Source organism: Papilio machaon, chromosome W (genome assembly GCF_912999745.1).
Source record: "Papilio machaon chromosome W, ilPapMach1.1, whole genome shotgun sequence".
NCBI classification, from domain to species: Eukaryota; Metazoa; Arthropoda; class Insecta; order Lepidoptera; family Papilionidae; genus Papilio; species Papilio machaon.
Window position 1 is genome coordinate 5,172,236 of NC_060015.1, and position 27,642 is coordinate 5,199,877.

Genomic DNA, 27,642 nt, shown 5'->3' on the forward strand with positions numbered 1-27,642 from the left:
CGTAATAGTCTGGCCAGATTTGAGAAAACTGTAATGAACAATACCGGCACTAGTCCACCAAACGCTTACAAGTAACTTTTTTGGGGTTAATTTTCGCTTGGGGCAGGATTTGGCTGGCTGGCCAGGATCCAACCATTGCGCTGAGCGCTTCCGATTATCGTAAAGAACCCATTTTTCATCACAGGTAATGATTCGGTTTAAAATACCTTCATTATTGTGCCGGTTTAGTAATGTAACGCAACAGTCGACGCGCGTTTGCCGGTTTGCTTCAGTCAATTCGTAAGGTACCCACCTTTCAAGCTTTTTAATCTTCCCAATTTGCTTCAAGTGAATTAAAACAGTTTTATCACTAACATCGCAGCCTGCAGCTAACTCGGACGTGGTTTGCGATGGATCCGCTTCCACAATAGCCTTCAACTCTTCATTATCAACTTGAGTCTCAGGCCGTCCACGGGGCTTGTTCTGCAGATCGAAATTTCCAGAACGAAAACGTTGGAACCAAAAACGAACTGTGTTTTCTTTTGCAACACGACCGCCATACACATCATTCACCCTTCGAGTCGTTTCCGCAGCACTAGTGCCACGGCGGAACTCGTACTCGTAAATAATGCGATATTTTAAGTTTTCCATTTTGTAAAATGAGTGACGCAAACAGAAAAAAACAGAAGAAAAAAAACAAATGAATGACGGTCATCGAACCACAAATACATGAGTCTATAGCTGTACAAATTTGAATTTGGAATTCCTTACCAAAGAGGAGAAATTCGTGATTAAAGTGGCCAGTACGAAAAACGCCAATTTCATATGTAAGGACCTAATATATATATATATATATATATATATATATATATATATATATATATATATATATATATACCATGAAAATTAATTTCGATTGTTCACAAACACTTTTTAAACACTGCATCACTATCAATAGTTCATTTTTTTGCCTACAGATATTAGAACCTATAATTCTTTTGACAGTAAAGATCACCTACCGTTCGATCTATTTGGGCACTGTTTTGATCTGTGCTAGGTGGCTAGAGAAATAAGTCTCCGTCGTCTCAGTTTACGTCCCCAACGCTTCCAGAATGTTGTCACGCAGTAAATGATAGCCACAATGGCGATGAGGGTTAGACCTCTGTTAGCCAGACTTGGGGGCTCGTAAACTACCTCGGGATGTGACCGCGAAGGTGCGGCTCCTGCGCCCCTCCAGGCTCTAGGGGCGGGCTCCGTACCCTCTACTTCTGGAGCACCTGAAAATAAACACGAAATAAGGAACTATTTTTTTAAAGGTTAATGAATTTCTCATATTCTTAAACTAGGAATTGGTTAATATTTGTGTGATTGTGAACATATCATATAGACGTATGTTACTTAGTTAACACTAAAAGTTTTTTTTAAATAAAACCAATGATGTAGCATCCGCAGAAGATAGCGCATAAACAGAAAATATTGATTAAATACCTAGAAAAGATCATTAATTTGAAAATAGGTCAATACAGTTCGAGTTGAGAGAACTTGGCAGCCGTTGTATTCACAACTAGGGCACCTTGTAGTTTTGGATTTTTTCCATAACAGATGTATACAACGGTGATGAGTGGTGAGTTTGCAGTTACTATATTAAACCACATTATCTCTGCAGTATATTCACAATAGTAATAATCATGTGTTTGCACAAGGCAATAATTACAAATATTAAATACCCAGGTTGCATTACTCTAACCCAGCCATAGCATGCCACCTTATGATATAAATAAAAACTATTTTATAATTCAGAACTTCAATAATATTAAGTTAACTTTAGGCATTAACTGATCGAGTTAACAGAAGAAATTAACCATCATCCTTACTAATATTATAAATGCGAAAGTAACTCACTTGGTACACAGATATTCTAGAGCCTCAGAAAGAACATAGGCTACTTTTGAACGCGAAAACAGGGTTGTAAGGGGTTGAAAGTGGGGGTGGTAATTTGTATGGAAGTATCGTAATTTTTACAGTTAGAAGCATGAAACTTCTGTCTAAGGCTGCTAATTTGATATAAATAAATATGAAATTCAATTTCTGTAAAAATTTTACCCTGAAGGGTGCTAAATAACAATAGGGGATGAAAATTTGTTTGGGAATATGTGAGGTTTAGGTGAATGTTTTATTTAATATGCTTTGCTGTTACCCTTACTGATATTTAGTCTAGAGCCCGAGAAAGAACAAAGACTACTTTTTAACGCGAAAAAAGGGTTGTAAGGGGTTGAATGTGGGGGTGGTAATTTGTATGGAAGTATCGTCATTTTTACAGTAAGAAGCTTGAAACTTCTTTCTAATGCTGCTAATTGGGGATGAAAATTTGTTTCGCAATATGTGAGGTTTTAATGAATGTTTTGTTTAATATGTTTTACTATTATACTTACTGATATTTAGCTTAGAGCCTGAGAAAGGACAAAGATTAATTTTTATCGTGAAAGAGGGTTTATAAGAGGGTAAAAGTAGGGGTGGAAATTTGTATGGACGTATCGTCATTTTTACAGTTAGAAGCTTATAACTTTTTTTAGGCCGCTAATTTGATATTAATAAATAGGTCATTTAAAGTTTTACCCTTAATGTTGCAATATAATAAGGGAATAGGGGATGAAAATTTGCATAAGAGTAAATGAATATTTTGTAAGTTCCATTTGTTTCGTTGTAATTTTTTATAAGTTTAAATAAAATACCTCAACAACAACAACTAAATTCACGCCCGTAACCCAGAGGGATAGGTAGAGACCAAACACCTACATTTGGTGCGGTCGTGGCACACCTATCTCTATGTCTACATCCATACATCAACGCATAGCACGTCGGTCAAGTAAAATAATAATCCTTAAAAAAAATGCTTAACGAAAACAGTATTTCACGCGGACGAAGTCGCGGGCACAGCTAGTAGAGTATAAACATTAAATAGATTTTTAGTTTTTACACATTATTTACAGTTTATTCTAGTTTGTAGTTCTAAATTATTTAAATTACGATGACTGAATAAAACATACTTAAGATATATACATACATAATACTGAAAAAAATTTAAACTAAGTAAATTTAATCTAAGTCGAACGTTATAACAAAGTTTTGTCGTCATTTTTGATCTGTCAAATAGATCAATTTGTATCAAACTACAATACTTACTTCTACAACCCCATCGAAGTCAGCGCCGTCTTGTAACACAGTGAAGCTGAGAGCAAGCCAGCCGGACCAGGGCCATAATATGGGGCTGTAATCTGCTGACACAGATAGCAACCCCCCATGCGGCAAGTGGGGATGCCATGTCACCTCTTTCTATAAACATAATTATAATATAAACAAATATATTCTAATATAGGTATTTGAATAAGTTCAAAATAATATGTTTACGACAGAATCACACTAACGTAGAAAAGATAAGCGATTTTTTTCCAAAATTAAAAATGTATTCTTTATTGACTGTGTCGGAATTAAAAAAAAAAAACTCCAAAACCGGACTGCACCTACAGCTGGGAAAGAGCCATTTTATGGAGTAAATATTTTTTTATTTATTTTTTTATTTTTTTTTATTTAAACTTTGTACATACACATGAAGTATTGTACTGGAAAGCTTAACTCTAAAAGAGTTCTCTTACAGCTTACCATTATATAGAGAGAGGTTGTTTAATGGGTAATTTATTTATTTATTTATTTAATAAGTAAATGTGAGTACAAGTCGTCATAAATAACGTCTTAAATAATAAACTTAATAAATATTACATATATACATAATACATATACATAAATAATTATATACATACATACAATATATATAAATAAATTTATATATATATATATATATATATATATATATATTTTGTTTAATAGCAAAACTCAAAGTGATATAAAGTGTTCCTTTAGACCTTTTTTGAAGGATGGCAGCGATGTACTTTCTCGTATGGACGACGGAAGAGAGTTCCACAGCGTAACAGCACGGACAGTAAAAGAGTTGGCAAAGCGAGAGGAAGTGTGTGAGGGATATTTTAAAAGAGAATTTTTTTTAGACCTGGATGGTTGGTTTTCAGGCACGAGAAAATTAAAACGATCACAAAGATAAGTAGGTGAGTAAGGGCAATATAAAATAGAGAATAAGGTAGAAAGGATGTGACAGTCTCTTCGTAACCTTATAGGTAGCCACTTAAGTTGTTTGCGGTACTCCGAGACATGATCATACTTCCGCAGGCCATAAATAAAACGGATACACATATTTTGAAGTCTTTCTAACTTGTCCAGGAGTTCTTCATTTGCATCTAGAAAAACAACATCAGCATAGTCAAGCAGGGGGAGTAGAAGTGTCTGCGCTAAAATTATTTTGGTTTGAAGTGGGAGAAACTTTTGGAGGCGTTTAAGGGAATGAAGAGAGTAATAAAACTTTTTACTAATGAAATTAACATGACAATTCCAGGACAAATGGCGGTCAAAATGAACTCCTAAGTTTTTAACAGTATTAGTGTAGTTAATATTGCAGCCATCATATAAGATAGGTGGCAACAAATCATGATCAAGACTGTTTACCTTGTAGGTGCTACCAATTATTATAACTTGTGACTTTTTCGGATTCACTAAAAGACCGAAGGTTTTTGCCCAGACAGAAATACGTTCTAAGTCCGCATTTATATGACCTATAGCTTCATTAATATCTTCAGGTCTGAAGTGAAGGTACAATTGCAAGTCGTCTGCGTATAGGTGAAAGCGAGAAGATAATACATTTGTAAGAGCATTTATGAAAATAGTAAAGGAGATAATACTCCGCCCTGAGGGACACCTGCCTTAAGGTTGCACCAGTCTGACGAATCATCTTCAAAGTACACCGACTGAGAGCGGCCTTCAAGATAAGACCTAAACCAACTGATTACGGGAGATGAAACATTGAGAGAAGCCATAATGCCAAGAAGAATGTCAAAATCAACGGAATTGAAAGCGCTGCTAAAGTCTAATAGAACAAGTATAGTCAAAAGCTTGTTTTCAATAGCTAGACGAATGTCTTCTGAGACATGAATGAGAGCTGTTACAGTGCTGTGATTTTGGCGAAACCCTGACTGGTACGGGCTCAGTAGGTTGTTAGACGAAAGGAATCTCGATAATTGAATCAGGACCGAGTTTTCAAGCACCTTGGATGAGATTGGCAAAATGGAAATGGGACGGAAATCAGATGGAGAAACAGGTTTAGGGCTTTTAGGCAGTGGTATAACTTTGGCCTTTTTCCAAATTGAGGGAAATAAACCTGATTCTAAAGAGTAATTAATAATATGAGTGATGATAGGAACAAGTTCGTCAGGTAGTAATTTTAACATTTGTAAATGAAGGCTATCAGCTCCAATAGCCTTAGTAGATATAGAAAAAAGAGATTTATGAACAAAAAGTTCAGAAACTTGATCGAATGAAAAGGCTTGGTACGAAAAATTTGTTGTAGAAGATAAAAATGAAAGAGTATTTTGTTTTGTAGACTCGCTTAAGCAGAAAGGAGGATTGGAGAAAAGGGCATTTAAATCGTCGAGGTTAGGATTCTTGAGACTATCATCGCCACTACTTATACCAATACCTAACGATTTTAAAAATTTCCAGACGGAAGAGGAATCAAGATTATTGATAGAATTATGTATATGGCGTTTTTTGGCATCACGGCACAATCGATTGCAGCGGTTTCTGAGGGACTTGTAAGATGACCAATTATAGTCATTAGGTGTTCTTTTGTACCTTCTCTTCGCCTTGTCTCGTTCTGACATTTGTGTTTTAATTAGGTCAGTAAGCCAAGGGGCAGGTTGACGTCTAACTCTTATTTTTTTCAACGGCGCATGCTTATCGTATATACCAATTACTAATTCATTAAATATTGCCACCTTTTCATCAATGTTCTTGCAATTTAATACGGGACCCCAGTCAATATTAGCGGCATCTTTTCTTAAGCACTCTAAGTCGATATTTCGAAAACTACGGCATTGTATGTATTTACCTTTGGGTTTGGGTTTTCGTAATTTGTAAGAAACAAAAATCAGGTCGTGATATGAAAAAGAGGCAGAAAGTTGACCATGAGTAAGAACTTTTTCCGTATTTGAAACAAGGATGAGATCTAGGAGGGACGGGCTGGAGTGCGGAGAATGGTGAGTAGGTTGTAGGGGAAGTATAGACATATTAACAGAGCTGACAAGGGAACGAAGCTTATGGCTGCGCCCGTCGTTCGTATATTTTTGAATTTTTTTATGTGAAATTTGACGTAAGTCCACAAAGTACTCACTCATGTTGACATTTATAGTGAGCAAAAGGCTGTTTTACTCCCTATTGAACAATTTTTATCGAATCAACATATTGTTAACCAAGTCTAGACATCTGGTAAATTTGTCCTAGTTTCGCTGAAAGCAATATATTTATAATGTATTTGTTTCTTACCACATCACCGGCGACACCCAGACCATTAACAACGGTGACATTAGCAATGGTAGGCTGTGCGCTGTAGTACAGAGGTTGTGTACAGTACGGCCACATCTATGTGCATTCTGTCAGATCCATGTAAGGGGGACTTAGGCTCGCCTGTGGCGTGTACTCGCGTAAGAACTGCGAAAATAAAATAGATAGGGTAATAAATGACTGTAATCTTAATAAATTTTACATAATTTCAGAAATACGATATACTTTTTTCTTTACATTTACTGAAGTGACATTTGATTGAATACATATTGTTATCCCTTTCATTCTCTTTGCCAAAATAGAGATAACAAAATATAATTTAAGTGTCACTGCTTTAGAGACACACGGGGCCTAACCATAAAATAAAATTACAGTTCTACGGAAACTGACATTACATTATCAGAAATCATGATTATTGAAAAATATTTATGTGAAGGATTTCAAAATGTAATCTTAACAAATAAATAAATAAAAACAGGTAGCAGTTTTGGTGATACATTTTTAAGTGTAAAACATATAATTTTTAAACCACGTTAACGTCCATAATATTAATCATTGCCGGTCAAAGGGTTAAAACTTAAAACACATGTTTAACCAAAGAGTTTCTAATTGCAATTTTTGAAGTAATACGAAAGATGTATGAAAACATAATGTTATTTTCACCTGATAGGCACTGATAAGATCAAGTTTCCCGTGTCCCTGTTCAAACATGTTATACCCGGGCAGACGTCGCGCTGTGACACAAAGTGCCTGTTTGACAGCTGCCGGTGTGACATGCTGACGTGGCACACCGCTCGCCAGCAACGCAATCGCTCCTGCCACAACTGGCGATGCGACTGACGTACCTTGTCACAGTACATCGTCAAATTTATCCAGTCTAAGAGTCTAGCACATAATTTTATATAGACCTTCTTATTCCCATTTAAATTTGTCATCATTTATCTTGTCCTGTTTAGTTTTTTTGTCTATGCCTTTAAACTGTTACATATTTTTTTGAGGCTTAATTAGCAAAAGTCTTAAATAATCTTGTGTACTTTAAAAAAAAAACCTGATACGTATTTAATTGATGATACCATTTTGATTTTTCCTTATTCCTTTCTTTTACAAGTTGGAAATCAGAATAGAATCTTAGTAATATTATAAATGCGAAAGTTTTTATGTATGGATGTTGTTTAAGGTATCTCTGGAAGACTCAATGGAATTTGATGAAATTTGACACAGATGTAGAACAACATGTAGAGTTGAAGAACACATAAGTTATTTATTTAGTATATTTAATCACGTGTGGACGGAGTCGCTGTCGACAACTAGTATATGATACATACCACTGAGAGATTTACAGCCGCCAGTGACACTGGAGCCGCGGACACCACTGCCATATGTCACAATGTCTGGTTTCATTCTACCATATCCCTGAAATATTAGGTCCTTACATATGAAATTGGCGTTTTGTATGGGAGGAACAAAAAGTCGAATATTTTTTAATATAATATATTTAATTAATCAAAGTATGAACCATTATTTTCTATGCACTTTTGCCATCTCATAGGTAGTTCATTGATCCCTTTACTAAAAAAACCAGTCGGACGGGAATCAATAAAATCTTTGAAGGCGATTTGGACTGCCCCATCGGAGTTGAATTTTTTCCCTTGCAAGAAGTTATCCAAATTTCGAAAAAAATGGTAATCTGTTGGAGCAAGGTCCGGGGAGTACGGAGGATGTCTCAGACTTTCCAATTGAAGCTCTTCTAATTTAGTAGCCGTCTGTTGCGCAGTGTGTGGTCTAGCGTTGTCGTGAAGCAGCAGTGGCGTGGAGCGATTGACCAGCCTAGGTTGTTTAGCCGCTAGCTTTTCCATCATGGTTTGCAATTGCTGACAATAGACATCAGCCGTAATAGTCTGGCCAGATTTGAGAAAACTGTAATGAACAATACCGGCACTAGTCCACCAAACGCTTACAAGTAACTTTTTTGGGGTTAATTTTCGCTTGGGGCAGGATTTGGCTGGCTTCTCCGGCGCCTACTGGCGGAGAGTGGATGCCCGATCCCGGGGGGAAATCCCTCCCCCGGATCAGGAGAGTGCGTGGCGGCGGGCGGCGGAGGCGCAGCTCGTCACCGAATGGCGGGAGCGGCTGCTTACGGCGTCCGCCGGCCAACGCACCATTGAGGCGATCCGGCCCGTCCTCGAGCTCTGGACGGGTCGGAAGCACGGGGCTCTCTCGTTCCGTCTGGTGCAGGTACTCTCGGGACACGGTTGTTTCGGGGCGTATCTGTGCCGGATTGCGCGGCGAGAGCCCAGTGCGAGGTGCCATGAGTGCGGCCACGCTGAGGACTCGGCCCAGCACACCCTGGAGTCGTGTGTGCACTGGTCGGCCCAGCGCGCCGCACTCGTGGCAGTAATCGGGACGGACCTCTCGCTGCCCGCTGTCGTCAACGCGATGGTGGGTAGCGAGAGCTCCTGGAACGCTGTCGCCTCCTTCTGCGAAGAGGTGATGGCGCTGAAGGAGGCGGCGGAACGTCGGCGGGAGGAGGACGCAGCCGCGGACCCTCTTCGTCGTCGTCGCGACGGGCGCAGGCAGCAGGCGCACACCCGCCGTCTGCCTCCGTAACAGAAGAGCTCCGGGCGATGGACGGCCTATTGCCCTATCGCCCGCCAAACTTTCGGGTGTAAGGCGCTCCCTAGCATTGGGTGCGCCTTTAAGACGTGTGTTGTGGGGACTCCCTACATCTTTGTCCCCACAAGAGGAGAGTCCGATTGGACAACGCCGGCTGGGTCGCGGAAGATTGCGTAAGTGTTCCCGTGACTCAGCCACAAGGCGGAATGGAGGGCCCGAGGGGTTTTAGTGGGTATGGCCGAACGACTTTAGGCGAGTCCCACACTCCCTGCGCCACTGCACATTCAGGCCCGGCGCAGGGGTGCGTAACTGCATTTCCCCTCGTACAAAAAAAAAAAAAAAAAAAGGATTTGGCTGGCTGGCCAGGATCCAACCATTGCGCTGAGCGCTTCCGATTATCGTAAAGAACCCATTTTTCACCACAGGTAATGATTCGGTTTAAAATACCTTCATTATTGTGCCGGTTCAGTAATGTAACGCAACAGTCGACGCGCGTTTGCCGGTTTTTAGCCGACTTCAAAAAGAAGGAGGTTAGCTTCAGTCAATTCGTGAGGTACCCACCTTTCAAGCTTTTTAATCTTCCCAATTTGCTTCAAGTGAATTAAAACAGTTTTATCACTAACATCGCAGCCTGCAGCTAACTCGGACGTGGTTTGCGATGGATCCGCTTCCACAATAGCCTTCAACTCTTCATTATCAACTTGAGTCTCAGGCCGTCCAGATCGTTTGCAGATCGAAATTTCCAGAACGAAAACGTTGGAACCAAAAACGAACTGTGTTTTCTTTTGCAACACGACCGCCATACACATCATTCACCCTTCGAGTCGTTTCCGCAGCACTAGTGCCACGGCGGAACTCGTACTCGTAAATAATGCGATATTTTAAGTTTTCCATTTTGTAAAATGAGTGACGCAAACAGAAAAAAACAGAAAAAAAAACAAATGAATGACGGTCATCGAACCACAAATACATGAGTCTATAGCTGTACAAATTTGAATTTGGAATTCCTTACCAAAGAGGAGAAATTCGTGATTAAAGTGGCCAGTACGAAAAACGCCAATTTCATATGTAAGGACCTAATATTAACAAATATAGGGTTTTTCAACAAGAACTTTGTTTTCTAAAACAAAATAAAACAAAGAGTTTAGATGAAGATGATTCAAATTTTTATTGTATTACGAAGAGAAAAGTTTGGCAATTATGAATGAAAAATGATATCAGGCAAATGTTCACCACGACCACGCTGACAGATGTCGATTCTTTCATCAAAGTTTTTAATCATTTTTTGGCAAAATTGCGGTTCTATTTCGTTAATCACGTCACGGATTTTGATTCGATTGGCTCCGTATAGACTCTGTCCTTAACATAGCCCCACAAAAAATAATCCAGTGGTGTTAAATCATACGATCTGGCTGGCCATTTAACAGCTGAATTTCGTGAAATTATGCGATCGGGAAATTTGATTTGCGATAAATTGCACCATTTTCATAGTGGATTTTAATACGATTTTTGAGCGAAATTGAATTCATTGTAGCAATTGCCAAAGCATCTACTACGAATAGGTCAAAAAACTAAATGTCAAAACTGTCATGTTGTTGGTGTGGCCCCAATTGAAAAACAAAGTTCTTGTTGAAAAACCCTATATATTGATTATATTTCAATGATTAACGCGAATTAAGCTTTTACGATTGAAATTCAGTACATTTCATTTTTGTTTTACAATAGTTTGGAAAATTCTTCTAATCAAAAGTGAACAAAAATAGCTTTTTTTTTATAAAAACCAAGATTTATATTTATTGAACCGAAATGAAAAAAACAATCTCAAACAAAATTCACTAAAAAGAAACAAAATAATGACATGAAAACTTCTTTCTTTCTTTCTTCTCTCTTTCAAAAACCCTCTAAACTCTAAAGAAAGTTCTCTTCTTTCTTGTAACATGTCTATATTGTATAATTATTGTTATTTCGCAGTCGGTGTCGGCCGAAGTAAATAGGTGACATTTTATATTTGAGATGTATTAGACATACTTACGTTTATGTCCCTACTTAGGCCGAAACCGACTCCAAAATAACAATAATTATACAATATAGACATGTTACAAGAAAGAAGAGAACTTTCTTTAGAGTTTAGAGGGTTTTTGAAAGAGAGAAGAAAGAAAGAAAGAAGTTTTCATGTCATTATTTTGTTTCTTTTTAGTGAATTTTGTTTGAGATTGTTTTTTATGGTATTATTGAATGCATTTTGTTTGAAATTGTTTTTTATGGTACTTTTGAATGCATTTTGTTTGAAATTGTTTTTTTATGTTACTTTTGAGTGCATTTTGTTTGAGATTGTTTTTTTTGAAGTCGGCTATTTTTTTTTCTTAAAATTTTTGTTTTATTTCACAATTTTTAGTGAATTTGAAGTTCAATTACAAATTTCCTTAATACGCATGAGGAAAGAAATAAGACAAATAAAGAAAAGGACTTTCCTATTTAATATGTGTGTACTCAAAAACTAATATACAATGCAGCAGATAACCACTATTCCTTTAAACAATGAACTAATTATCAAAATCGGTATACAAATTGAAAATTAACGAACTAATACATCGTAGCTTGCCTCTAATTTTGTCCAGCCGCGCGCCGCAGTAGCATTTTTCGAATGCGCGTAGTTTTTAATCATTTAATATCTTCCAAACTATTGATCAGAATTACATAGTTTAAAGGCTAATGTAATCTGCATTTAATACTCTAGCCATCAAACATATTTATTTGGATAAGGATTCATATCGAATATAATATAATAGCGCCGTAAGCTTACGACGCTGTTTTTCGTGTGCAATTTAATCGAAGTTTGTTCATAATAACATGGTTTTTGTGAGACATCCATAGATGATAGATATATGCCACCTGAGACTTTTATTTAGCAAATTTAAGGATCTATAATTACTCGATACATCATTTTAATGTAGGTCATATAGTTTGACCTACGTAAGCCCAGAAAGCAAATTTGTGCTATTCATTGTAACGCGATGTAGCATTTTTCGTTTCCGCGTAATTTTATTCTTACGATATCTCCTAAACTATTAGACAGAATGATATAGTTTCAATTGCAAATATAATCTACATTAAATTCTCTTGATAATGAACATATTTATTTACATAAGGGTTAATACTGAACTTGAATAATAGCGTCGGAAATAGGGCATGAATTTAATTAATGTTTCTAAAGAAAAAAATGGTTATTGTGAGAAAACTATAAAATATAGATATATGCTATCGCGGACTTTTATTTAGCACATTTAAAGAGCTACAAATCGCCATACATCATTTTTATGTAGGTCCTATAGTTTAGCCTACGTAAGCGCTGAAAGCAAAAATGTCCCTAATTTCCGCAACAAATTTTGAAGCTATATTCAAATTCTACTATTCTTCTAGTTATTTAAAAAAAAAAACAAAAAAATGGGACCCACCTGCAAGCACTTCCTTTCGTTTAAAATAATTTTTATCAAAATCGGACCACCAGGGGCGGAGATTCGCGGTAACACACATAAAAAAAAAAAAAAAAAATTCAGTCGAATTGATAACCTCCTTCTTTTTGAAGTCGGCTAAAAATCAGGTTCAATTAACTTACATTAGGCAGTTCCCAGGTTGTCATACCCCTAGAGGAGAATTTAGCGATACGATCATCGAACCCAATGCCACCCACACCGATGACATCCATCTGGTCCGCTGGGTTATTGAGAGTACCATATAATGGACCATCATTTCCTATAGCTGACACCATAATAACCTACAATTATGTATATTTCCTTTAAAATATTGTAACTTATACATACGAGTATCTGCAAATCTTACTAATATTATAAACTAGCTTTTACCCGCGACTTCGTCCGCGCGGAATAAAAATATGCACACAAGATAAAAAAGTTCCTATGTCCGTCTCCTAGTTCTAAGCTACCTCCCCATCAATTTTCAGCTTAATCAGTTCGACCGATCTTGAGTTATAAATAGTGTAACTAACACGACTTTCTTTTATATATATAGATGCTAATGTTTAGATGGATGGATGGATATTTGAAGGTATCTCCAGAACGGCTCATTGGAACGCGATGAAATTTGGCATAGATGTAGATCTTAGTTTGTAAGAACACATAGGCTACTTATTATGTTTTTTATTAATAGCACGCGGACGGAGTCGCGGGCGACAGCTAGTAAATTTATATGTGTGAAGTCAAACCATACTGGTCCAGTATTGTTAACTACACTCTGGACACCCCTTTAAGGTAGGATCAAGCCTTTTTATGGTTTTATTAGATGGTACGTAAATTTATTTTAAATATTTAATAAATATTGAATAAAACTCACACAAGTAACGGAGCTTTTACTTTTGTTACAATAAAAAATATCAAGGATTTTAAATTAAGTTTTAAGACAAGTCTCCTAATTAACTACATACCTTGTTAGCGCTTAGCTCCCAAACTTTATCAACGAAGGGATGGTCCATAAAATCTGGTCCTCCAATACTTAAATTAAGTACGTCAATTTTTCTCATAATAGCATAATTGAAAGCGTCTAAAAACCATGAAGTGTATGAAACCTGGAATTAACAATCATGATATTAGAGGCTAAGAAAATTAAAAAAACAGAAAAAATAGTTGGTCATTCCTACATCATACTTTGAGGTTATTTTTAATAAATTGCATGTCAAACGCATAAATTATAGATCAAACATATTAAAAATAGATCCAATTATTGCATTTACAATTACCTGATTATCAGTAAACACTCTGAATATATGAAGATCAGCGTCAGGAGCGAAGCCGAGACAGTCGGCTCGCGAAGCTATCACTCCTGCCACAAAAGTTCCGTGGCCCAGTGCGTCATCCAATGTATTCTCTCCGGTCCAATCAGTACGCTCCCTTACACGACCAAAGTGAGGGTGATGACGAGCTAGGCCAGTATCGAATACTGCTACTCTTATACCTTCACCTATACATGAAACGTGTGAAGAAAGCAATGAATAAATTAAAAAATAATATTAATTCTGACTGATTCTATGAAATTCCTAGGAGGAATACGAACCGAATGCTACTACGATTTTAAAGTCGAACACTTAGGGGTGAGTAGTAGCATTAAACGTTTTAATTTTACAAATCAGTAAAGACTTCTTAGACATCAAATCATAATGGAATAAATATAATCTATCTGAGGCAACCTTGTAGGAAAAGGGTTTGGGAAATAAAAAAAATGTAAGGGTCCAAAAGACTTTTTAGTCGATAATAATACATAGAAGTTACGTAATAAAGTGGCACAATGATCTCATTGTTATGTGATATATAATGTTGTTACCACACCACAGATTGTGGGAATGTTACTCAACTCAACTGAGACTATCTCTTAGATATATGGGTCAAACACAGACTGCGTACAAAAATGAACTCTATTACTTTTATACGATGTATTTTTAATTTTATTAGTATAAAGGTAAATTTTAAAAATTAAGACATTGTTGCCATTTTACATTTTTATAAAAAAAAGAAACAACGAAAAGTAAATTGGTAACTTATTATTATATGATACAAAAATTTATTAACATAATATCTATTTAAAATAAATTTTAAAGATTTTTTTTTAAATTAAGACAATGCTGTCTAATTATGAATAATAATTAATTTTACTGTCAAAATAAGAGAGAAGACAATATTTTAATAGAGATGTTTCTACAGAGGAATGCAATGATCAACTAACCTGTAACACCCAATGACCACAGTAGATCTGCTTTAAACACTGATGTAATTTGTCTCGGAACTGTTCTTAGTAGCTTCCTCGATGAATATCCTTCATTCTGTCGCAAAACATAATTTAATAGACTAGTTGATTTGTGAAGTCAAGCAGATCAACAGAAATATTAAATTTGATATTTATAAACACCAAATACTTGGCTTCTCCAAACAAAATTACTTTTGCTTCAGTGTTAATAACAAATAATATATATTACTAATATTATAAACTAGCTTTTACCCGCGACTCCGTCCGCGCGGAAAATAAAAATAGAAAACGGGGTAAAAATTATCCTATGTCCGTTTCCTGGTTCTAAGCTACCTGCCCACCAATTTTCAGTCAAATCGATTCAGCCCTTCTTGAGTTATAAATAGTGTAACTAACACGACTTTCTTTTATATATATAGATGCGAATGTTTAGATGTTTAGATGTTGTTTGAGGTATCTCTAGAATGGCTGTTTCAACCTTGATGGAATTTTGACATATATGTCGATCAGAGTTTGGAAGAACACATAGGCTATTCATTAAGTTTTTCTTTAATTCCTTGCGGACGGAATTGCGGGCGACAGATTAAATAATAAAATAGAAATTACTATAACATTACATTACCTCTCTCGGTTTTCTAATAGAATGTAATGCTCTACGACGATGATTCCGCCATCCTGAGTATAAGCAGCCATTGGGGCCACAATTTGTATCCTGTTACCAATTAAAATAAATCAATTGGTTTGAATATTAGTGACCAATCACCATATGTTTTTTTTTGCATTACGATCAGCATTATAAAATGTATGATATTCCAACACGCCCGATGAAAAGAGTTACATCTTTTAAGAGATCTCATATGAAATGTAGATCTTTTCATTAGATGGGTTAATTTGTGATCAAATTACTACAAAATTGTAGTGTTGCTAAAATAACACTCACCTCCTGTATATATGGATAGCAGGATGGTCTCTTATGCATCAAGTGCTGCTCGATCACCATCATTCATTACAATCACATCAAAGTCGCTCGGATAATCTTTAGCTGGATTTTCTCGTTGAACAATAGTCCAGTTTGATATCTGTAACGAAAGGATAACCACAATACCTTATGTTAGTATTTGCTTTGATTACTAGTTTGTGGTTGTACATAACTCGTATGAAAATTATTTAATTATACTTAGTGATTTCTCATAGAAATGTTAATTTACTTAATAGTTGCTCAATAGCAGTAGAAATTTGTATAATATAGCTATTTTAGATTGTTCTAAATTAGTTATGATTGTTGTACAGCAACATTTTAAATAACAAAACAAAATTATTTAGGTATTAATATTGTGTAATCTTATATATAAAATTCTCGTGTCACGGGGATCGAACTTGAACTCCTCCGGAACGGCTTGACCGATTCTCATGAAATTTTGTGAGCATATGTATAGAGTAGGTCTGAGAATCGGCAAATATCTATTTTTCATAACCCCCCCCCCCCATTTAGTTTTTTTATAACTGCGCGCGGACGACAGCTAGTAATTATATACAATTTTAATAAAACAATTGTCATGCTTATTTTGCTGTGCATTGATCCAGTCATTCAACTTGTGGGTAATTTTTTGTATGTTTAATTTCCTGACCCTCTTTATCTGATAAGTGGGAAAATGACCATTTTAGATAAAAAAGATTTTTAACTTCTTTAGGCATGTGGTAATAACAAATTCAATGTAGTTGTTTGTGTAGCAAACATTATTGGCTCTACCCAACTTTTTTTAATTCTTTCTTTTTATTGAAGCTACCCAACTTTTAAAATGTTTGTTTCAACATCATTCTGGCAGGGTAACATATCCAAAATTACATAAGAAAAGAATGTAAAAGTAAATGTAATATACCTTTTTTTGATAAAAACACAACAGAGACATTAAAATAGACTTTAAAAATCATGTTACAATTTAAGTTATTGGTCAAAACCATGAATAATAATTAAAATGTTTGATTGCAGCCCCCCTACTTTTAGTAAACACCTCACAACTTTTGATTATTTCAATAGAATTTGGACAAATATAACAATCAATAATCATTAAAGTACATCTTTCGGAACGTATTCTTACTTTTTAAATAACTAAACTTACACCGGCATTGTTCAGCGCAGCAGTCACATAATTTTCTCTTGCTCTTCGAAGAAAATATCCTCTAAATGTAATTATATGTTCACTTCCGACGACATCAGTACTAAATTCATATTCTACACGTTCAGAACTTGTCGCATTACATAAAACGGAGTCCGTTACTTCAGCAGAAAAAACTATCGTAATTCTGAGACCTAATAAAAACAACAGTAAATGGGTCCCCATGTTTTGTGACTTTATTATCAACTAAACCATTGCTCCTTATGTTCAGTATTTAAATTGATATGAGTTTTAACGGTAATGAATTTTTATTCATTAAAAGCATTTGTAAATATAGTAATCGTAACGTTGTGAAGAAAATGCCGTATTTTTCAATAGAATTTTATAGCAAACATTACGGTAGCACCAGATTCTTGTGTACATAAAATTAAAATCTGCCAGCCAGTGACAGATAAATCAAGAATTGTCAAACTATCCTCATAATTGTCATTGTTACAATCTCTCAAAAATTGACATTACAAAACTCATTCTGAAACTTTCATATTTTTCACAGAGAATAGATTTTTATTCTTAGTCTAAGAAATTTGTTTTTTGAGTGTCAAGCCTTTGATAAAGAGAAACTTTGTATTAAACATCTGTAGTCAAATGAGGACATCTAAAGTGGTGAGAGGCGCCGCTGTTGCGGTTGTATATAGCCTACTTAGATAGAGAAAATATGACAGATACAGTACAAAGAGGACAAACCTCCGTGAAGTTGGCCCCCTCACTTTAATTTTTTTAACTTTTTTTTACGCAAATCGTTTGAGAATCGTTTGAGAGGATTTGAGAGAAAAGAAATATCGTTTGAGAGTTCCTACTTTCTCCGTAAAAACAATTTCAAATTCTAGTGTGAAGTTGGCCCCCTCACTTTACTTTTTTTTATTTTTTTCAATGCGAATCGTTAGAGAGTCGTTTGAGAGACATTAAGAGAAAAGAAATATCGTTTGAGAGTTTTTACTTTTTCTGTAATAAATATTTTAATTCTGGGCATCGAAAGTTACAAATCGATTTTCCTTTTTTTCCGAATTAAATATGCCAATCATGCACTTGGACGTTTCAAATTTATTGTGTAGGTAGAGAATGGCAAGAGAGTGATTGAGAGAAAAGAGAAATCGTTTGAGAGTTAATACTTTTTCTGAAATATATATTTCAATGTCGGAATCGAAAGTAACAAATCGATTTTCCTTTTTTCCGAATTAAATATAGCAATCATGCACTTAGACGATTCAAATTTATGGTGTAGGTAGGGAATGGTAATAGAGTGATTGAGAGAAAAGAGAAATCGTTTGAGAGTTAATACTTTTTCTGAAATATATATTTCAATGTCGGAATCGAAAGTTACAAATCGATTTATTTTTATTTCGAATTAAATATGGCAATTATGCACTAAGACGTTTCAAATTTATTGTGTAGGTAGAGAATGCTTAGAGAGTGATTGAGAGAAAAGAGAAATAGTTTGAGAGTTAATACTTTTTCTGAAATATATATTTCAATGTCGGAATCGAAAGTTACCAATCGATTTTCCTTTTTTTCCGAAATAATTATGGCAATCATGCACTTAGACGTTTCAAATTTATTGTGTAGGTAGAGAATGATTAGAGAGTGATTGAGAGAAAAGAGAAATCGTTTGAGAGTTAATACTTTTCCTGAAATAAATATTTCAATTTCTGAATCGAAAGTAACAAATCGATTTTCCTTTTTTCCGAATTAAATATGGCAATCATGCACTTAGACGATTCAAATTTATGGTGTAGGTAGAGAATGGTAATAGAGTGATTGAGAGAAAACAGAAATCGTTTGAGAGTTAATACTTTTTTTGAAATAAATATTTAAATTTTTGAGATTTGTAAGTTTTTGAAAATCGATTTGTTACTTACGATTCCGAAATTGAAATATTTATTTCAGGAAAAGTATCTACTCTCAAACGATTTCTCTTTTCTCTCAATCACTGCCTAATCATTCTCTACCTATACAAAAAATTTGAAACGTCTAAGTGCATGATTGCCATATTTAATTCGGAAAAAAGGAAAATCGATTTGTTACTTTCGATTCAGAAATTGAAATGTTTATTTCAGGAAAAGTATTAACTCTCAAACGATTTCTCTTTTCTCTCAATCACTCTATTACCATTCCCTACCTACACCATAAATTTGAATCGTCTAAGTGCATGATTATTATATTTAATTCGGAAAAATGGAAAATCGATTTGTTACTTTCGATTCCGACATTGAAATATATATTTCAGAAAAAGTAATAACTCTCAAACGATTTCTCTTTTCTCTCAATCACTCTCTTACCATTCTCTACCTACACAATAAATTTGAAACGTCTTAGTGCATAATTGCCATATTTAATTCGAAATAAAAACAAATCGATTTGTAACTTTCGATTCCGACATTGAAATATATATTTCAGAAAAAGTATTAACTCTCAAACGATTTCTCTTTTCTCTCAATCACTCTATTACCATTCCCTACTTACACCATAAATTTGAATCGTCTAAGTGCATGATTGCTATATTTAATTCGGAAAAAAGGAAAATCGATTTGTTACTTTCGATTCCGACATTGAAATATATATTTCAGAAAAAGTATTAACTCTCAAACGATTTATCTTTTCTCTCAATCACTCTATTACCATTCTCTACCTACACCATAAATTTGAATCGTCTAAGTGCATGATTGCCATATTTAATTCGGAAAAAAGGAAAATCGATTTGTTACTTTCGATTCAGAAATTGAAATATTTATTTCAGGAAAAGTATTAACTCTCAAACGATTTCTCTTTTCTCTCAATCACTCTCTAATCATTCTCTACCTACACAATAAATTTGAAACGTCTAAGTGCATGATTGCCATAATTATTTCGGAAAAAAAGGAAAATCGATTGGTAACTTTCGATTCCGACATTGAAATATATATTTCAGAAAAAGTATTAACTCTCAAACTATTTCTCTTTTCTCTCAATCACTCTCTAAGCATTCTCTACCTACACAATAAATTTGAAACGTCTTAGTGCATAATTGCCATATTTAATTCGAAATAAAAATAAATCGATTTGTAACTTTCGATTCCGACATTGAAATATATATTTCAGAAAAAGTATTAACTCTCAAACGATTTCTCTTTTCTCTCAATCACTCTATTACCATTCCCTACCTACACCATAAATTTGAATCGTCTAAGTGCATGATTGCTATATTTAATTCGGAAAAAAGGAAAATCGATTTGTTACTTTCGATTCCGACATTGAAATATATATTTCAGAAAAAGTATTAACTCTCAAACGATTTCTCTTTTCTCTCAATCACTCTCTTGCCATTCTCTACCTACACAATAAATTTGAAACATCCAAGTGCATGATTGGCATATTTAATTCGGAAAAAAAGGAAAATCGATTTGTAACTTTCGATGCCCAGAATTAAAATATTTATTACAGAAAAAGTAAAAACTCTCAAACGATATTTCTTTTCTCTTAATGTCTCTCAAACGACTCTCTAACGATTCGCATTGAAAAAAATAAAAAAGTAAAGTGAGGGGGCCAACTTCACACTAGAATTTGAAATTGTTTTTACGGAGAAAGTAGGAACTCTCAAACGATATTTCTTTTCTCTCAAATCCTCTCAAACGATTCTCAAACGATTTGCGTAAAAAAAGTTAAAAAAATTAAAGTGAGGGGGCCAACTTCACGGAGGTAGAGGACAAAGAGGATCTTGAATATTTTTGACGTTCACAGGTTCACAGATCACAGGGTAGCGCTGTCATAATTTAGTTGCCACTATAACAAAAAATGTAACACAAATTATAACAAATACTTAAAAAATATTAAATTTCATTTAACGCAGTTTGATAGAATTTGGTTAGGAATTACACACTGTAAATTACTTAAATAATGTTTATTATTAAACTAATAAATTGATTGAACAACAACGTCAAATAATAAAATTAAAATTCCATCTCGTGCACATATTTTCTCTACTGTTTTAAATATAAGGTCCTTACATATGAAATTGGCGTTTTTCGTACTGGCCACTTTAATCACGAATTTCTCCTCTTTGGTAAGGAATTCCAAATTCAAATTTGTACAGCTATAGACTCATGTATTTGTGGTTCGATGACCGTCATTCATTTGTTTTTTTTCTTCTGTTTTTTTCTGTTTGCGTCACTCATTTTACAAAATGGAAAACTTAAAATATCGCATTATTTACGAGTACGAGTTCCGCCGTGGCACTAGTGCTGCGGAAACGACTCGAAGGGTGAATGATGTGTATGGCGGTCGTGTTGCAAAAGAAAACACAGTTCGTTTTTGGTTCCAACGTTTTCGTTCTGGAAATTTCGATCTGCAGAACAAGCCCCATGGACGGCCTGAGACTCAAGTTGATAATGAAGAGTTGAAGGCTATTGTGGAAGCGGATCCATCGCAAACCACGTCCGAGTTAGCTGCAGGCTGCGATGTTAGTGATAAAACTGTTTTAATTCACTTGAAGCAAATTGGGAAGATTAAAAAGCTTGAAAGGTGGGTACCTTACGAATTGACTGAAGCAAACCGGCAAACGCGCGTCGACTGTTGCGTTACATTACTAAACCGGCACAATAATGAAGGTATTTTAAACCGAATCATTACCAGTGATGAAAAATGGGTTCTTTACGATAATCGGAAGCACTCAGCGCAATGGTTGGATCCTGGCCAGCCAGCCAAATCCTTTTTTTTTTTTTTTTTTTTGTACGAGGGGAAATGCAGTTACGCACCCCTGCGCCGGGCCTGTATGTGCAGTGGCGCAGGGAGTGTGGGACTCGCCTAAAGTCGTTCGGCCATACCCACTAAAACCCCTCGGGCCCTCCATTCCGCCTTGTGGCTGGGTCACGGGAACACTTGCGCAATCTTCCGCGACCCAGCCGGCGTTGTCCACTCGGACTCTCCTATTGTGGGGACAAAGATGTAGGGAGTCCCCACAGCACACGTCTTAAGACGCACCCGATACCAGGCGCGCCTAGCACCCGAAGGTTTGGCGGGCGATGGGCCAATAGGCCGTCCATCGCCCGGAGCTCTGCCATTACGGAGGCAGACGGCGGGTGTGCGCCTGCTGCCTGCGCCCGTCGCGACGACGGCGAAGAGGGTCCGCGGCTGCGTCCTCCTCCCGCCGACGTTCCGCTGCCTCCTTCAGCGCCATCACCTCTTCGCAGAAGGAGGCGACAGCGTTCCAAGAGCTCTCGCTACCCACCATCGCGTTGACGACAGCGGGCAGCGAGAGGTCCGTCCCGATTTCTGCCACGAGTGCGGCGCGCTGGGCCGACCAGTGCACACACGACTCCAGGGTGTGCTGGGCCGAGTCCTCAGCGTGGCCGCACTCATGGCATCTCGCACTGGGCTCTCGTCGCGCAATCCGGCACAGATACGCCCCGAAACAACCATGTCCCGAGAGTACCTGCACCAGACGGAACGAGAGAGCCCCGTGCTTCCGACCCGTCCAGAGCTCGAGGACGGGCCGGATCGCCTCAATGGTGCGTTGGCCGGCGGACGCCGTAAGCAGCCGCTCCCGCCATTCGGTGACGAGCTGCGCCTCTGCCGCCCGCCGCCACGCACTCTCCTGATCCGGGGGAGGGTTCTCCCCCGGGATCGGGCATCCACTCTCCGCCAGTAGGCGCCGGAGAGCACCTCCGCGTCTAAGTCCCATGGCGGCGTCCCCGCCAGCACACAGGCCGCGTCGCACGACACGGTGCGATAGCCACGAGTTACTCTGACCGCCATGACCCTCTGCGGCTTTCGCAGCAGGGCTCGAGTCCGGGCGGTCAGAGTATCCGCCCAGATGGGTGCGCCGTAAAGCGCCATCGACCGCACCACGCCTGTGTACAGGCGACGACACCGCGAGCCCGGGCCGCCCAAGTTTGGCAGGAGCCGGCTAAGGGCCCCAGCTGCCCCCATGAGCTTCGGGACGAGACGCCGGAAGTGCTCTTCGAATTTCCATCGGCTATCGAGGACGAGTCCGAGGTATTTCATAGTGCCCCCGACGCCGATGGAAATTCCGCCCACCATGACCGCGGACTGGGTCGGAGGTGCTCGTCGAGGCCCGTGAAAATACATGGCCTCCGACTTGTGTAATGCAACCTCCAAACCCAGGCGACGGATCCTAGCCACCGTTATGGCCAAGCCAGCCGTGGCCCTGCATCGGGCCTCCCTGTGGGTGCTGCCCCGCGCCGTCACCAAGGTGTCGTCGGCATAACAGACGACTTCGACGCCGCTCGGGAGGGGCAGGCGCAGCACCCAGTCGTACCCGATGTTCCACAGGAGCGGCCCGAGAACCGACCCCTGCGGAACACCGCACGACGTAGCCTTCTGAGACCAGCCGACGCTGGTTGGGTACGCGACCGATCGCTCGGAGAGGTAGGCCGCGACGATCCTCCTGAGATACGACGGAAAACCGTGGTATCCCAGCGCCTCCCTGATGGTTTCCCAGGGCAGGGTGTTGAAGGCGTTGGAAATGTCTAAAGACACCGCCAACAACACCTCACCCCGGGATTCGGCATCCTCCGCAAGGGTCCTCACCCGCGCAATGGCGTCAAGGGTGGACCTGCCAGTGCGGAAGCCGAATTGGTTGGCGCTGAGATTCGGCCCCACCCTCTCCAGATGCTGGACGAGACGAGCGGCAACGACACGCTCAAAGAGCTTGCTGATCTCGTCCAGCAGAACGATCGGCCGGTACGCCGACGGCTCGTGGGCCGGACGTCCATCCTTTTTGAGCAGGACCAGTTTCCCCTTCTTCCACTCACTCGGGAACTGGCCCCGCTCCAAGCAGGCCTGGAAAAGTGCCCGAATCCACGGTTCGAGCGGCTCCAGCGCTAGAACCCAGGCGCGACCGGGCACACCGTCGGGGCCGGGGGCAGTGTTTTTAGCGCGCATGCGCAACACCGCCGCCCTCAGCTCTTCCTCCGTTACCGGCGGTGCACCTGAATCCGCTCCTCCCTCTACAGTGGGGTCAGCCATTTCCGGCGCCACGAAACCGGCGGCTGCCGGCGGGAACAGGCCAGCGACCACCGTGTTGACTTCATGAGGCTGAAGACTCTGGGTGATGGGGGGACCCCTAGACCGTAGCTTTCGCCGCACGGCCTTGTAGGGCCTCCCGAATGGATCGATATCCAGAGTCTTCAGCATCTCGTCATTCGCCTTGTCCTTCGCAGCGCCGATCGCCACCCGCAGGGCTTGGATCTCACTTCTGTAGAGGGAGTAGAGCCGCTCTTCTTCCGTCGGGTCCCGACGCCTCCGCCGACGGTAGCGGGTGTACCGGCGTCTCGCCGCCACGCAAGAACCGCGCAGCAGCGTGAGCTCGGCGGTCCACCAGTACACCGGCTTCTTGGAGGGGACGGAACGGACCCTAGGCATGGCCCCGTCGCAGATACGCGACATAGCCGCACCCAACCGCGCCGCCTCCTGACCGACCTCGACCACAGACTCTCGGGGCGCAGAGAACCACGCCTCCACGAGAGCGACCTCGACCAGGAAATCCCGGTCCATCTGCGACAGCGACCAGCGTGGGCCCTCCCCGCTCGGGGGCCGGCCTGGGACTGGGCTCGGGTTGGACGGGGACGCGGAGATGTCGAACCTCACGTACCGGTGGTCCGATAGCGTCTCCACGTCCTCGGCCACCCGCCAGCCACGAACACGGCGTGCCAGGACGGCATCGGCGAAGGTGACGTCAACAATGGAGCCGCCCTGACGCCGCACGCACGTGTTGACCGACCCCTGGTTAAGGACCACGAGTCCGGTCTCCACCGCCCAATCTTCTAACTCCCGGCCTCGCGGATCTGTCGCCGGGCACCCCCAAGCCGAGGATTTGGCGTTGAGGTCCCCCGCGACGAGCACCCGGGCGGAGCGACTTCCGCCTACCAGGACGCCGACCTCAGAAAGAAAAGACTCGAAGTCGGCGAGACTCCGATTCGGCGAGAAGTACACTCCGACCACCATGATGTCGCCGACGAGGGCCGAAACGTATCCCCGGCCTCGGACCACGTCCGCGAAGGCCGGAGAGCCTGCGATGGACCGGGATGTTATGGCCACCAGCCCGTCTGCGTCTCCCACCCAATCGTCCCCAGCTGGGACCCGGTATGGCTCGGCCACCACCGCCACGTGGATGTTCCACTCCGCCATGCTCTGGAACAGAAGGTCCTGTGCTCTGGCGGAGTGATTGATGTTGGCTTGGAGGAGGTTGAGGGCCATTATTCAACGACCATAGCAACCTCCTCGGCCTGCGGCGGCGCCGCCTGTAGGGGTGAGGCAGTGGGCTGTCCGACCGTCGAGTTCTGACCGTCCCCACCTCCCTTCTTACTTCTCTTCCCCTTGGGTGGGGAGACGCAGGCTTTGTTGCCGACTCGGTGCTCCGCCGGCACGCCGGCCGCAGCGCAGACCACGCAGTGAGGCGCAGCGGTGCATCCGCGGGCCTTGTGCCCTGGTTGACCGCACCGGAAACAGAGTCCGGAGCGGTCCACCCCCTGGCACTGGCCGGATAGGTGCCCGGGAGCCAGGCACCTGAAACATCTCATTGGCCGGGCATCCAGCACTCTAGCCTGGGCGGACACCCAGCCCACCAGAAGACGACCAGCGGTCACGATCTTTTTCGCAGCCGCGACGGGACACTGGACAACCACTGATCCCAGTCCGTCGCGGCCGGTGGACATCACGCCGGCCCGCAGCTGCTCGGCGGGGCACCCTCCCACTGCAGCAATCGCGGCGACCACCTCGGCATCGGTGGTAGAGTCGTCTAAGCCTGACACCCGCAGCGCCACCGACTTAGTAGGCCGGGAGACGCGGACGACTTCACCATCTAGGACCTCCCGCAGCCTTTGGGCCAGGGAGTCCGCCTTCTCGCCACTGGAGGCGCCTGGGAACTCAAAAATACGACCCCCGTTGGCAGCCTTCCGAAGGCGAACGCCCTGGGCTCCAAACTCGGCCGGGTTAATCCTCTCCTTTGCCGAGGCGAGGACGCTTGCATAAGTGGCACCTCTCTCTGATGCACCCGGCTGCAGCGTAATGACCACCGCAGACGACCGGGGCGCGTGGAGTTTGGCGGCACCAGCCTTCTCCTTTTGTCGCCTTTTGGGCCCCACCTTTATCCACTCACCAACCACGGGCTGCGACTGCTGCTGCCCGGGTGGTGAGTTCTTTTTCTTATTCTTTCTCCTCTTTCTCCTTCTCTTACTCTTCCCCTTTTCCGCAGTAGCGGGTGAGGGGGCGCTCGTGCCCTGTGTCTCGGGCCGGCTCTGGGCGGGGCCCGGCGGGCGCTGCGATGGCGCAGCGGGAGCCTTTCGTTGGGTGCCGCTGGTGCCTGGCTGGGCTGGCACTTTCTGCGCCGCCTGCCTGGCCGCTCCCTGGTCTCTTCCTTTGGCGGGCACCGTCGGCTGCCCCGCAAGCTTGGCAGCGTACGTGCTCCCGTCTCTCTTCTTATCGGCCGCGAGAGGCGGCCGCAGGTTCCTCTCCGGGAGGAGTCTGTCCTCAAGCGAGGCCAGGCGGGCGTTCATCATGCCTCCGACCTGGACCATTACTGCGCGACAGATCTCCTCCACGGAGGACGCCTCGTTCGGTGTTTGTGGGGACCGTGATGCGGGGACGGCCTTCACTGTCGCATCCGGGTGGGAGGAGACTGCGGAACCCCGTTTCCGCAGATCCTCCTTTATGGCTGCTAGCTCCTTATGGAGTGCATCCATCTCGGCCCGCAGGCGGGCGTTGTCCGCCTGGAGCTGGCACGTCTCCTCCGATAGTGTGCGGGCCCCGAGGACTTCCACGGCTTCCTTAATTGATACCGCAGCGTCCTTCAGGGCTCGCACAAAGTTGCCCTTCAAATTGGAGGACTTGGACGCGACCCTCTCAATAATGGCCAAGTCCTCCTGCACCTGCTCTTGGAGCTGAGCGGCACACCTCTCTCCCGTCCTATCGTCAGGTCGGGGAAACAACGCAGACCGCGTCTCGCGCCGGAAGCGAGCGAGCTCAGCTTCTTTCTCCAGGTCTTCCTCCTTTTGTTTGGCGCGAGCCTTGGCCGCTGCCCTCTTCTCTTGTTGGCGCCACCTTGCCGTCACTGGGGACGCCGTCCGTTCATCGTCCGTGGACCCCTCACTGAGGCGGGGCCGTTTGGCGCCGAGCATCGCTGCCATGGCATCCGAAATCGGCCCTCTTTCGGCAGCGACGGTGATGCTGCAGTCCGAATCGGACGCTGCTCCACCATCGCACTCCATCCTGTCACTTCTCGTCTTTCCATCCGATGCATCGCTGGGTGCCGCGATCGGCAAGCGTTCCAGCCGCACTCTCGCCTCTTTCATTTTGACGCCGTCCAGCGACGGGCGCCTCGTCACCTCCGAATCCAGATCGCGTGCAATCGTTTCCATTATTCTAGCCTGAGTCGTCGTATAGGAAAAGCAGTCCTTGCCCCCCCCAGAATACGCGGGGCAGCCCGCGGCCGTGGCCACGGGGAGGGATTCTCCTCCGGCAGTGCCGGAGGTACCCTCCTGGGGTATTTCGTTTTGTTGGCTTGCCATCTTCCGGTGTTGTCGGACACCGGAAACCGCCTTTAGGTAGCAGGGTGAGGTCCCCTAGCATTGACGCACGACCTAAAAGGCCGCCATCCACCGACCGAGGTCCTCTGCAGTTTACCGTGTTGCCGCACATCGACGTTTGCACGACCTGACCTAATCTG

General features: G+C 41.5%; 2 protein-coding genes across 2 annotated transcripts; both read right to left on the reverse strand.

The window, feature by feature from the left end:
- Positions 1 to 903: 903 nt before the first annotated feature.
- Positions 904 to 17,158, reverse strand: LOC123722977 (membrane-bound transcription factor site-1 protease-like). Its single transcript, XM_045685524.1, is given in 12 exon segments — positions 904 to 1,256; positions 3,159 to 3,312; positions 6,424 to 6,588; positions 7,105 to 7,286; positions 7,767 to 7,854; positions 12,671 to 12,829; positions 13,496 to 13,636; positions 13,808 to 14,028; positions 14,788 to 14,884; positions 15,431 to 15,520; positions 15,786 to 15,887; positions 16,929 to 17,158. Coding segments are annotated over 12 exon segments (1,845 nt in total). The 5' UTR covers positions 17,151 to 17,158; the 3' UTR covers positions 904 to 1,032.
- An 8,016-nt stretch (positions 17,159 to 25,174) lies between these two features.
- Positions 25,175 to 27,484, reverse strand: LOC123722979. Its single transcript, XM_045685525.1, has one exon. It carries the CDS (start codon positions 27,482 to 27,484, stop codon positions 25,175 to 25,177), a length of 2,310 nt encoding a protein of 769 aa, XP_045541481.1.
- Between the last annotated feature and the right edge of the window lie 158 nt (positions 27,485 to 27,642).

Excerpts from the sequence above, each read along its gene's own strand:
- LOC123722979 (XM_045685525.1), bottom strand. The coding sequence starts at position 27,484 with ATGGCAAGCCAACAAAACGAAATACCCCAGGAGGGTACCTCCGGCACT.